Genomic DNA, 14146 nt, shown 5'->3' with positions numbered 1-14146 from the left:
TCTTTTACCAACAAGGCTCAAAAGACATTAAAGGCTGATAGCTCACGTAATAGAGACCTAAGTACGTTTTAAGATATAAAATAAACCTAAGAAGAATAATATAGCCAATTAAAATGAGGTGGGGAGAGGGCAGGAAATGTAACTACTCATTTCATCATTGTTCATGTTAGGGAGCCAACAAGTATTATCTGAAGAAACATAGTATAAAGTTATACTTATAAACATAATCACTAAAATAAAAGGGTAAGCCTTCCAAATTAACAAAATACATACATGCACATCCACCTCCAAAAGCAAGTACAGTCCTTATAGTGAAACATTTTTTAAAGAAAATATTGAAAATAGAACTAAATCTAAATATACTAATCATTCCAATAAATGTCATGGGCTGCACTTACCTATTCAAAGAAAAAGTATTATTATTAACAGGGGACTGGTTAAATAAATTACAATACACCTGTTAAAAAGAATGAAGCAGTTCTATATCCACCAACATGAAACAAACTCTAAAACATTCATTGAAAAAAAATGTAGAACTGTATGCATGATATGCCACCGTTTCTGTAAAAAACTAAAATAAACATATCTACATATGCATATATAATTATATCTACGCACTTATAAGATATCTCTGAAAGAATACACAAGACACCAGTAACAAGTGGTTTGGAAAGGAACCAGATGGCTGGAAGACCCGGCTGCAAAGAAATTTAGTTTTTACTGCCAACCTTTTTGTATCTTTCTGAATTAGTACCATGTGCATCTATCACCTTTTTAGAAGTAAATTAAGTAATCTTAAGAGGGTTGGGAGGTATAAATGGAACAATGTGTAAAAAGCCCTTTTAACACAATTCCTGGGTGATAATACTAGCAGTGGTAGATTTGCAAATGTTAGAATGCTACCCAGCACACACTCAGTGCCCAAGGAATGGTTTTCTATCTCCCTCCCATTTTTGTAATTTATTCCTTACCCAACATTTAGAAAATACAAGTTTACTATGTGTCTTATTTGACATAACACAAGCGACCTTAAAGTTGCTTTTAAATAAAAATGTAGCCAATTCAATCATTTTCACATTGATTTTTACGAAGATTCCGGAAGCAACGTTCTTGTGCACAACTTTTTAGTTACGGATACGTCCCCTACCTTTTTAGCTAGAAAAATCTCTACTCTCTAAACTTCCCTGTAAACAAACCATTCCATAGACAACTACAGAAATACAAACAATGTGACTTTAATGTGTTTACAGTGTCTTCAGCAGAGGAAAGGAGAGAGAAAATAAGAGGGATCAAAGAGTAATGTGAAAGTTTAGCTTACAGAGAAAAGCCTTAAACAAAAAAATTAAAACAAACAAAAACATCAAATGGCCACTGATTTGCCTTTTAATACTTGCAAATATGCTAAGATGAGTACACGTGAACTCTCCAATTCACAAGCCTCTTTGTAGTACAATATAAAGATCAGAGAATAAATTTCAGGAGGATGTCAACAGGCCAGTCAAATTAGGTGATGTTGCGTAGAAAAACAAGACACCTCCTATTTTTAGATCCTTAGCTTCTCTCGTTAAAAGAGTATTACCACATTCCGGTAATCTATCAAAAAAAAAAAAAAAAAGGCAATCTCAATTATGTAGGTTTAAGGGCCAAAGACCATCAATTACTTTCCAGGAAAGAAAATTTAAAATCATAGTGCACTGTTCTTTAAAGATGTCAGCCGAGTGTGCTGGCACAGCCAGAAAGGCCAAGATAAATGATGGCCTTCATCTGCAAAGGTATCAGAGCCCAAACAGAATTTGTTAACATATTCTTGGACCAAACAGTGCTTTACCTCTTCCTGGAACATTCTGTATAATTAATCAGTGTATTGAATCTCAAAAAGGACAGGCAAGAAGTTAGAAAAGGAAGAGAAACCGAGATCATCATGGAGATTAAATGAAGACAGAATAAAATCCTGGAGATTAAGATGCTCAGTTTCCTGGCATTTAAAATTCACCTATACCATCTCTATTCCTCCCAATCCAAACTCAACTCTAGAGCATCCTTGTCTCCACTCCACCTTCCAAATACACCTAAGTTACTCAATCAGGCTCTTTGCCCTACTCCCTGTTCAAAATTGTATCCATCCTGAAACATTCCATTCACATTCCACACCCCTCAAACTCCCTCACCAGGAGACTTTCTCTGACCTTACACCAGCATCCACTAACCAATGTCTTCTCTGATTCCCTAAACACATAAATCAGGGCTTATATTGCTTTTAAAAAATAGACTAGATTTAGATCATAATACAAGGTTCTTTTAAGTTCAACACCTACGTAAGCTTTAAGATCTTACGGTTGAAGCCTCAGCAGACCCCTCCCTTCCTTCCTAGGAAGCCATTTTATTAAATCTGGCATTTTTCACTCATTCTTTGTTTTTATGATTTTATTTTCTATGTATAGTATTTTTTGCATGTTTTTAAAACTATATAAATGGCATTACATTGTATATATTACTTTTTTTGGCTCTAAATCATAAATGCAACCTTAAATATTACTTAATTTCATGGCTAGCTATTCCATCTCCCCAACACAAATTTAAAAAACATCTCCAAAAAGTATTAAAAAACCATTTAATTCAAAGTTTCAAACACAAAAATACAGAGAAAACTGTAACAAGATCCATGAATACCCACTGCTCTGATTTAACAAATGTTAACATTTGTCATATTTCCTTTTTAAAGAAATTAAAGCATTAAAGAGAGAATACTGAAGTCCCAGTGGCAGAGTCAGTCCTATTTCCCTTCCATTGAGATAACCACTGTCCTAAAGTAGGGATGAAATCCTCCCCATCTGCCTTTATACTTTTACATACATTTATATATCCATAAACAACATATAATACTTTCTAAATGTTTTAAAACTTCACATAGCCCTGGCTAGGATGGCTCAGTGGACTGAACGCTGGCCTGTGAACCAAAAGGTTGTCAGTTTGATTCCCAGTTAGGACACATGCCTGGGTTGCAGGCCAGACCCCTGGCAGGGGGGTGCGTGAGAAGCAACCACACGCTGATGTTATATCCCTCCCTTTCTCCCTCCTTTCCCCTCTGTCTAAAAATATATAAATAAAATCCTTAAAACTTCACATAAAAGACTGCATACTGTACATGTCGTTCTATAGCTGGCTTCTCTCACTCAACAATGTGTTTTCACCCAGCTCCACATTTAAGTTTTTCTGATTACAAAGGTAACATATGCTTAGTGGAAAACCCAGAAAGTCACTGAAAGTCACTAATAAACAGCATTCTCACCAGGGGAAGCCACTGTGCCAAGCCGATTTTCAGCTCCTAAAGAGCGCTGGAGATGCATGTCTTTGTAATCTCCTCACCACCTAGCAGAGGGCAACACACCAGCAAACACTTAAAACTTAGTGAGTAAAGATTGGAACTCTACAAAATCCAGGTCTGTTTTAAGCTGACTCTTGTTTTGCCAGACCTAAAAACTAGAGGCTAACACACTGCCTCTCAGAGAAATCACATTGCCTATGCAGAGAAAAGAATGCACAGGATGTGCTGCAACAGAGAAAAAAAAGGAGTGAAAATCCCGGTCAACTTCTGTCATTTTCTTTAATAAAACCAACACCACAGAATGTATTGACATAGCTAGTTTAAGTAGCTGGAGCAATGCAAAAACTTTGGTAGGAAAAATCAACAGATAGGTGTTTTGCTTGGTGCTGACAAAGGAGCTAAAGCAAATATGGGACTAGAGCTATCCAATTTAAAACCAAACATGTTGGCAACTGATACAAGTTCACATACTCACTTGATGGAACTCTTCCAGACGGGGATCTATGCTGTTTCAGTGATAATTTAGTATTTTCACTGACTTTATCAGTAAAGCTAAGAACAGGCTGTAATGTACCTGCCCAGACAGGCTAGGACCATTACACCGAATCTACTATCAGATTCATTAATGTTATGAAAAATAACCAAATAACAGAGAAGGCTCCTATATAAGTCAAGTGATTAGACACTTTCCTCAACTTCATTTAATTCTAAAGAGTTCCTTGACTTTAATAAACACCTTTGTTTAAAAAGAGGGAGAAGCCCTTACCAGCCTGATTGGAGATAAGAATGTGGGACATGAGCCAGGCTCTGTCTCACACTTGTCTCTCCTATTCCAAGTCTCATCTACATCTTGTCATTGGAGGTGTCCACATCCTTGGACTGGATGAGGTGCTTTGACAGAGGGTGTCTTAATCATAGCAAAGATTAGGGAAGGGGGAAGAGGGAAGCAGTAGTAGAGAGAGCATGAACTGGAAGTCAAGAAATCTGCAGTGTGATTTGTGGAAAGTCATCACCCTTCTCTGGCCACAGCTTCCTCACTGGCAGTGGGCTCAAGAATCAATTCTATATAAAATTCTACGGTTTCATGACACCTAGATGTTGAGCAGCACCAGCAAGTCTCTACTTTCCAAGACAGAAAAGACCATCAAAGCACCCCCACCTGGGCGGAAGGGTAATTGTCCCAGTAACTGGTGGCCTTCCTGTCATTCAGTGAGCAAGGGCCAGAGATGTAAAACATCCTACAGTCCAAATACAACTCAGAATTCACCCACCCAAAACAGCAACTATGGGTCCACATTCCTAGATGTTGAAAGCCATTTTCCTCAGGGCGGCTAGAAATGATATTTTTATAAATGCAAATCTGACCATGCCTCAGCTTCCATTAACCTTCTAATGGCATCTCACTGCTCTTGGGATAAAGATCAAAGTCTATAACTTGGCCTATCTTTCCAACTATGAAGGGCCTGGAAGACTCAGAGACTTTGGACTTGATTCTAACTACAAATGAGAGGTCTGTAGAAGGGCAAGAAGAGGAAAGAAAACCAACTAGGAGGCTAGAGCTGTAGTCTAGGCAAGAGAGGACTCAGACGGACTCATAGTAGTAGAGATACAAGTGGTGAAAACAGCTCAGATTTGGGATATACTTGAAGAGCTAACAGGACTTGCTGAAGAATTGGATGCAGCAAGAAGAGAAAGAGAAGAATCAGAAACATTGGGATTTTGGGTCTGAGGAACTTGGTGAATGGTGGGGCCATTAAGTGAGATTGAAAGAATAGCTTTGCAGGAGTAGACAGATATGGAAATCAAGAGTTCTGTTTAGATGTGTTAAGTGTGAGACGCATTAATTATTCAAGATCCTTATGGCAAAAGCCCCCAGCACTAGAACTCAGGTTTCTTTCAATCAATTCAGGACTCTTTTCTCAGTGGTAGTTAAAGTGCAGCCCCCATATTAGCAGCAGCAGTATCACTTGGGAACTTCTTAAAAGCTCAGCTTCTCAGGTCCTTACAACTTCTGAATCTGAAACTCTGGAACTGGGGCCTGGAAATCTCTATTTTAAGAAGTCCTCCTGGAGACTCACTAAAGTTTGAAAACCACTGCTCAAAATCACACTTCCCACAGCTAAAGAACACCTGACACCACAGCTGTCCCACATTAGCCTTCTTTGTGCCTCCATAAACCCTCCGCCTAGTTAACAATGGATAGTATTCCTTTCCCACCCAGTACTCATTGGAGGCTCCATAGACACCGCTGATCAAATTTTTTCAATGCCAGTTTTAGAAACTAAAAAAGGGGGAAGGAACAAATAAAAATAGGAGATTTGGTGCTTACAACTATCATTTTCCTAACAGCTAATATTACTGAGTACCTATGTACTTTCTATGCATTATATCATTTAACCCTCATAACAGCCTTATGGGTTAGATACTCTGTTCCCATTTTATAGATGAAGAGACTCAGGCACAGAGAGGTTAAGTAACTAACCCAAGGTCACACAGCTAGAAAGTAGCAGAGCTTGGATCTGAAACCAGGCAATCAGGTTCCAAAGCCTGCATCTTTCTTTTCTTTTCTTTCTTTTTCTTCCTTCCTTCCTTCCTTCCTTCCTTCCTTCCTTCCTTCCTTCCTTCCTTCCTTCCTTCCTTCCTTTCTCTCTTTCTCTGTCTCTCTCTTTTTCTCTCTTTCTTTTTTTTAGATATAACTGACATAAACTGTGAAAACTTAAGGTGTACAATGTGTTGGCTTGACACATTTTTTAAATATATATTTTATTGATTATGCTATTATAGTTGTCTCATTTTTTTCTCCCCTTTATTCCCTTCCACCAGCACCCCTCCCCCCTTAGTTCACGTCCATGGGTCATACATATATGTTCTTTGGCTTCTCCATTTCCTATACTATTCTTACCTCCCCCGGTCTATTTTGTACCTACTATCTATGCTTCGTATTCCCCGTACGTTTTCCCCTGTTCTCCTCCCTCCCCCTACTCTCTGATCTCCATTTCTGTGATTCTGTTCCTGTTCTAATTGTTTGCTTAGTTTGTTTTTGTTTGTTTTTAGGTTCAGTTGGTGGTAGTTGTGAGTTTGTTGTCATTTTACTGTTCATAGTTTTTTGATCATCTTTTTTCTTAGATAAGTCCCTTTAACATTTCTTATAATAAGGGCTTGGCAATGATGAGTTCCTTTAACTTTACCTTATCTGGGAACCACTTTTTCTGCCCTTCAATTCTAAATGATAGCTTTCCTGGATAGAGTAATCTTGCATGTAGGTCCTTGCCTTTCATGACTTTGAATACTTCTTTCCAGCCCCTTCTTGTCTGCAAGGTTTCTTTTGAGAAATCAGATGACAGTCTTATGAGAACTCCTTTGTGGGTAACTCTTTCCTTTTCTCTTGCTGCTTTTAAGATTCTCTCCTTATCTCTAATCTTGGGTAATGTAATTATGATGTGCCTTGGTGTGTGCTTTCTGGGGTCCAACTTCTTTGGAACTGACTCTCTGAGCTTCCTGGATCTCCTGGGAGTCTATTTCCTTCGCCAGATTGGGGAAGTTGTCTTTTATTATTTGTTCAAATAAGTTTTCAATTTCTTGCCCTTCCTCTTCTCATTCCGGCACCCCTATGATTCAGATGTTAGAACCTTTAAAGTTGTCCCAGAGGTTCCTAAGCTTCTCATTTTTTTAAATTCTTGTTTCTTCATTCTGTTCTGGTTGAATGCTTATCTCTTTCTTCTGCTACAAATGATTGATTTGAATCCCGGTCTCCTTCCTTTTACTGTTGGTTCCCTGTATATTTTTCTTTATTTCACTTTCTATAACCATCACTTTTTCCTCCATTTTGCAACCATACTCAACCATTTCTGTGAGCATCCTGATTACCAGTGTTTTGAACTCCGCATCTGATAGGTTGGCTACTCTTCACTGTTTAGTTTTATTTTGGAGCTTTGATCTGTTCTTTCATTTGGGCCATATTTCCTTGTCTCAGCGTGCCCCCTGCATTGTAAGGGTCAGAGTCTTAGGTATTCACCAGGGCAGGACAACCCAGGTTGCTGTTATGACGCTGTGGGGGGGGGGGGGTTGGAGAGGGAACAATGCCACTTGCAGTGGCCTTTCGTTCACTTCCCCTGCTACCCACCAGCAAATTGGGCCCTTCTAATGCTGATTCCTGGGTGACTGGGTTTGTGTACGTTCTAGGAATCTATGGGTCTCTCCAACGACTCTCTTATGAGACTGGGAGTTTCTCCTGCTGCCATATCCTCCACAAGATTTTATAGCAAGAGGTTTTGAGGCTTTCTTTCCCCACATTGTAACCCTCGATTGCATGGTATGTCTCGTTCCCCAGGTGTTCCTCCCCCGACATGCAAATGTTGGACTGCCTGGTCTGCCAGCCACCGCCGCCTCACCTGCCTGGTCCTCCAGATGCCACCTTGCCATGCGTCCTCTTCTCCCCTGCTGCTCGACTCCTCCCCTCCTACCAGTCTGGATGAATGTTTCTTCTTTAACTCCTTGGTTGTCTGACTTCCATATAGTTCCAATTTTCTGGCAGTTCTGGTTATTTCTTGTTTTTAAATTTGCTGTCCTTCTTTTGGTTGTGCAAGGAGGCAAAGTGTATCTACCTACCCCTCCATCTTGGCCAGAAGTTCTAACTGGCTTGATACATTTATATATTGCAACTGATTATCACCAAAGTGTTAGTTAACACCTCTATCATATAATTACTACATAATTAATAAGTCACATAATTATTTCTTTTTGTGTGTGTGATGAGAACAATTAAGATCTAGTCTCTTAGCAACTTCAAAGTTTTGTTGACCATGATCACTATGCTGTTCATTAGACCTCCAGGATTTATTACTTATCTACTAGCTGCAAGTTTCCACATGGTACATACCACCTCCTATCTTCCTAGGCATTCATAGAAGGACTGTCTGATGTATTAAGTAGATTGGTCTCTTATGAATAACTGAGAGAACTTAAAAGGATTTTTAATTTCATCAAGTTACCACATGACCCAGCAATTCCACTCCTATATATACTCAAAAGAATGGGAAACCTACATCCACACAAACACCTGCCTGTGAATTTCATAGCATTATTCATAAAAGCCCAAAAGTGGAAACAACTCAGACGTCCATCAACTGATGAATGAACAAAATGAGGTATATTCATACAACAGAATATTGTTTAGCCATAAAGGAATGAAATACTGATACATGATACAACATGATGAGCCTTGAAAACATGCTTAATAAAAGAAACAAAAAAACTTCTCATATCACATTATTCCATGTATATGAAATGCCCAGAATAGGTAAATCTATACAAACAAAAAGATTAGTGGTTGCCAGGGGCAGGGGATGGCAAGTAACTACCAACAGATATGGGTTTTCTTTTTGGGGTAATAAAAATGTTCTGAAATTAGCCCTGGCTGGTGTGGCTCAGTGCCAACCTGAGAACCAAAATGTTGCTGGTTCGATTCCTGGTCAGGGTACACGCCTAGGTTATGGGTCAGGTCCCCAGTTGAGGGAATGCGAGAAGCAACCGATCGATGTATCTCTTGCACAGTGCTGTTCCTCTCCCTCTCTTTCTCTCTCCCTTCCCCTCTCTCTGAAAATAAATAAATAAAAATGTTCTGAAATTAGTGGGGATGGTTATACAAAACCATCTATACTCCAGATGAATAAACTAAATACGTACTGAACAGTGGGTGAATTTTGATGGGACGTGAATTATATCTCAGTAACGTTATTTTTTTTAAAAAGGATGTTTAATTCATTATGAACTTAGGTTATTTTACTAAATAAAATTCTTATTTGTTGTTATTAAAGTGCTAGATCATGATCAAAGACACTGAAAGTAATCTGCCATTGCTTTGAACTTTTACCTTTCAATTTGCAAAGAAAAATAAACTAGTTTCACTTCTAGGTTGTAATGGATCTAGACATAGTCATTTATGTCATTTTACCACCCAGGAGAAAGTTTTTCTTCACTAAAATCTGAAGAGTACAAACGCAAAAATTCTATTCTTGAGAAAATGCTCTAACATTGTGCTTAAATCAAAACACTTACTATCTGAAAGTAAGTAACCAGGGGCTCCTGGGGCTTCCCTGCTAAAAACACTACATCCCTTTAATAAGCAAGTACTAAAAACTAGTTGAATTGTGGCAATATTTTAATGCCTTAAGATAAACAATGAACATTAATACTAGTACTGGGGTAAGGATCTGTGAAACATTCTTTTAAATATTTACTTGCTCTAATAATAACAGTAATACTAATAACTAGTACTTATTGAGCAACTATTGTATAATGTGCTAAATAAATACTGTCCTTGGCTCTTTACAAATAGGATGTTTAATTCAGTCTTCATAGTCACTCTGAGGAAAGTATTTTAATCTTTCTTTCATAGATAAGGAAACTGAGGCCTAGAGAGATTGAGCAAATCTTGTCCTTGAGCACGCAGGTAAGAGGGTCTAAATAAAAACCCCAAACAACAAGTGCTGGCGAAGATATGAAGAAAGGAGAATGCTTTTGCACTGTTGGTGGGAATGCAAACTGGTGCAGCCACTGTGGGAAGCAGTATGGAGATACCTCAAAAATTTAAAGACGGATCTGTCTTTTGACCCAGCGATCCCACTTCTGGAATTATATTTGAAGAAACCCAAAACACTAATTCAAAAGAACATAAGCACCCCTGTGTTCACTGCAGTGTTCTTTACAATCACCAAGATATGGAAACAGCCCAAGTGTTCATCAACAGGTGAGTGGATAAAACATGGGACATTTACACAATAGAATACTAGTCGGTCTTAAAAAAGAAGAAAATGTTACCCTTTTCAACACTATGGATGGATGGATCTGGAGAACATTATGCTAAGTGAAATAAGCCACTCAGAGAAAGACAAATACCCTATGAGTTCACTCATATGTGGAATCTAATGGACAAAATGATGTGACAAGCAAAACAGAGATGGGCTCTTAGATGGAGAGCAGATGACAGCTAGTTGGGAGGGGAGGTCAGGGTGGAGGAACCGAGCAAAAAGGAAAAAGGACTCATGTACATGGACAACAGTGTGATGAGTTCTTGGGGGAGGGGAGTATTAAGGAGCTAAATGATAATGGAGAAAATACAATAAAGATTAAATTTTTAAAAAACAAAAACAAATAAAAACCCAAGTCTTTCTGAACTCAAATGATCTCTTCTCTATCCCTCTATACTCCTCTTCAAAATGAAAAACTTGAAGAAACTTAAGAAGCCACCCCTTTCCTATCTTACAAAAGTAGTGCTTTGAAAAGGTGATTGTTCCTATAGTCTCAAAGAAGAAATAAAGTAAACAAAAGATTGTCACCAAAGAGGAAATAAAGAAAACAGAAGATTGTTAATAACAACCAGCAGTCAATAGGCACAAAATAGCATGCCATGCCCCATACCTCATATACTGCTTCCTGATCTAACAGTTTTCCCATTGATTCTGCTTATAACCTTAGGATGTCAAAATGTAATGATCTCATTATGGAAAACCCCAGTGAACACCAGTTAGTGAGACTGGAGAGCTCACTAGACCAGGAAGGAAAAGGAATCAGTTGGCAGGAAGTGGTGTTTATCTAAGAATGTAAAAGTCTTTAGCATTAATATTAACACTGTAACTCCAAAGAACTTTAATTTTAAGCTATCTCTGCATTCCTTTTCATTATTTTAATCTGTATTACTAAAAGTTGACTCCCACTCTATCCTCCATATGTCTAATAGGATCCTAAATAAAATAAGACTGCTATATAGTCACCACTGATCTTCTTTGCTAGATACAGTTTACATACACATGTACGCACACACACATGCCGTAGTTCAATGGATTATCCCAGACTCAATTAGGAAAGGTAGCATGTGGGGCACAACCAAACATGAATTTCATCACCAAGTAGAATCTAGCTGGCAGAAACCTTATATTCACAACTGAAACATACATTCGTTCTTACACTTGTCAGGACTCTGCCCAAACCAAATCGAAACTGTAAACCAAGAACAGATTGATGGGTGTACAACTGCCAAGCATACAGCAAGAAAAAGTAGCTTAGAAGGTCTGCTCTCCAACCAGAAAACAGAGGAATGAAAAAAAATTAGTGCATGGAAAAAAATTTTGCACAAAAAGAACATCACAACGTATGGGGGTTAGGAGTCGCTTGGGGTTGAACAAATCCTTATGAAATGCTAAAGAAATAACCTCGATAATGGGAAAAGGCCAACTCAAGATGAAATAATGTCAAACTTGAGAATTTTCATCACTTTTCCTGTTACCCCCGCAGACAGCCCCAAGCTCCCAGCAGAGCCTTGAGGGAATCCAGGAAAAAAAATATTCGGTACGTGCTGAGCTGGGGTAGCAAGGGAAGGGGCCAACCTCGCGCGAACAACCACCTGTGCGTGATGGAGACCCCCATGAGGGAGTTCTGTTTAAAGTGAGAAGCAGCCCCGGGGATGGCCCTCCTAACCCAGGACATACACTGGATACTCACCCAACTCCACTGTCCCTCACGCCCGGACTCTGGCCACCTCCCAGATGAGAGCAACCCCTCCAGAGCCCTCCGCCCCCAGACTCTAGTCTCTCCCTCAGCCATCGCCAAAGCTCGCTGCCTGCTCCTCTGCTTGACAGCCGCCCTGCCACCACCAAGCAGTCCCAACTCCCCCAGCCCAGGTTGCCGAAAATAGCCTCCTGGGGGTCGGTGGCGCCCCAGGCCCGCGGGATTTAGAGCTTAGGATTTGGAAGGGTTTGTCCAATTCCCTCTTCCAGTCTCAGCGCCCTAGGCTCACCTCCCCGGCAGCTTGGCGCTCCTCTTCCAAAATTGCTTGCTATTCTCGGCGGCCATTGCTCTGGCCCAGGAAAGGCCTTCTGGGAGGGCCAGGGGGGTACTCAGCGAGATGCCCCCAGGACCCTGCGATCGGAAGGCCAATCCAGGCCGCTTCCCGGCTGCCGGTCAACGGCTCCCAGCTCCTGGAAGCGCCATCTTGGATGTGGGCAGTCCCCCCCAATCCAGCGCCGCTGTCATTGGTGGACTGCCAGGCTGTGGTCAGACGAACCAATCAGGAGCCGGAATCCTGCAGGCCGCTGAAGCCGAACAGTAACGTCAAGAGCTGGGCACACAGGTAGACTGGGAGGTAGTGCTTGGACAGCAAAGAGGCGGGGCTGAAAGTTCCTCATACCAGAGAGGGGAAGAAACCGGTAAAGGACCTATGGGAAGTAGTGAAGGGTAGTGTTTCCTTTGGCCGGGGTGGGGAAAGAGACTCTCACATATAATTTTTTTTTTTAAAGAGAACATATGTATTATATACACAGATCTTGACCTAAACGTAAGGGCCCATATGTTGTGTGCAGCCCATTTATAACATCTCGTAACTCAACGATGCTCTGGTTATTACTCTCTGCTTTCCCTTTTCATCTAGATCCAGTTTTTTTTGTTTGGTTGGTTGGTTGGTTGGTTGGTTGGTTGGTTGGTTGGTTGTTTGGTTGGTTTTTTTGTTGGTTTGATTGAAATCTGTGAAAGAAGATCAATAGGGATCCTATAGCCCAGGCTTGATAACTGTTCAACCCATGAATAACAGTTGGTTCTCTCCTCTGTTAAATGAACACTGTTGAAGGACTTGTACTGTGAGTGAAGTTCAAATAATCTGATCCGTTTCAACCAATAACTGTCATTTTCTGACTATGAGAACCATATGCTGGCAAACAATATTTAAGAAATGTTATTTTATTCATCTAGTTCAGACTACCAAGTAATGTTTCTTGCAAGGACATAATATATCGCCATGGTATGAATCACAAAGACTAAGGATATTCCCCCAAACAGACTTAATTCCTCTTATTAATCTATTATAAATCTTTCATTCTTGAATATATTTTCAGTCCACTTTGACTCAGAATGAGATTTAACGTGAGCATTTTGAATCCTTTGAATGTCTTGACTGTGGGGAGTTTTTTTGTTTGTTTTTTGTTTTTGTTTTGTTTTTTTCTCTTTTTGTGTTTCTGTGGTTGTATGCCACAGTGATTATGGGAGTGGACAGGAAGCACATACCAGTCCAGAGTAGTTTTCATCCCAACAAGGGACTGTTGAGGTGGGCTTGTTGGCTCCCACTGCTGTTTACTGCTACCACATATCCTTTTATATACTGGAGAATACTTAAGGACCCCCTGTCTAAAGAATGACTAATTTTATGTGCCCTCCAATGGTCTCTTTCTACATAGACATTACTCCCATTTTCAAGCTTCTTTTGCCCCCTAATTTCACAATCATGGGATTTTTATAAAAGGGGCTATTTTTTTTCTCTGAACCTTTCATGCTTTTATAGATTTCATCTTATCTTGTCTCAGGTAGTCAACTTTAATGGGCATTTAATCCATCACACAAGAGCCCCTCTTATCCTTTTAATCTTATCATCATTTTAGCTGCATTTCTTTCTCTTGACCAATACTGAACTCCATGAGAGCTTTCCTGAGGTTTTGTTAAAGCCGATGTTTTGTCTTTATTCTGGACAGACAGAACTTTTGCTGGCATTTTGGACTTTACAAGAGCTGATGTCTTAAAGAAATAATATATAGCGACTTCTGTATCCCTTTCCTTGGTTGCAACCAGCAGTTCAGAGTTCATTATCTTAAAAGTATCTTCTGAGTTTTCTCCCCCTATGTGAGCTATCTTACACTTGTCTATGTGGCGTGTCACCTGTCACTTTCTATCCTACTCACATAGCTTTAGAAATGTTCCAGAAGAATTCCCTATTAACTTGATATTTCACACATGGAAAACAGAGTATAATTTGTGTACTGAGAAGTGTCTCAGTGTTCC

At 39.7% G+C, this 14146-nt stretch overlaps 1 protein-coding gene across 1 annotated transcript in view; it reads right to left on the bottom strand.

Moving 5' to 3' along the window:
- Positions 1-12335, bottom strand: part of TBC1D22B (TBC1 domain family member 22B) — an 86749-nt gene extending 74414 nt beyond the window's left edge. The window contains exon 1 of the mRNA XM_054569303.1: positions 12120-12335. Coding sequence (XP_054425278.1) covers positions 12120-12175 — 56 coding nt within the window. The 5' untranslated portion in view covers positions 12176-12335. The remainder of the gene's footprint in view (positions 1-12119) is intronic.
- Between the last annotated feature and the right edge of the window lie 1811 nt (positions 12336-14146).

This window comes from Pteronotus mesoamericanus, unplaced genomic scaffold (genome assembly GCF_021234165.1).
Source record: "Pteronotus mesoamericanus isolate MK-2021 breed Mesoamerican mustached bat unplaced genomic scaffold, CSHL_Meso_final contig_20, whole genome shotgun sequence".
Classification (NCBI taxonomy): domain Eukaryota; kingdom Metazoa; phylum Chordata; class Mammalia; order Chiroptera; family Mormoopidae; genus Pteronotus; species Pteronotus mesoamericanus.
The sequence above is the reverse complement of the archived record's forward strand: the minus strand, read 5'-3'. Positions and strand labels throughout refer to the sequence as shown.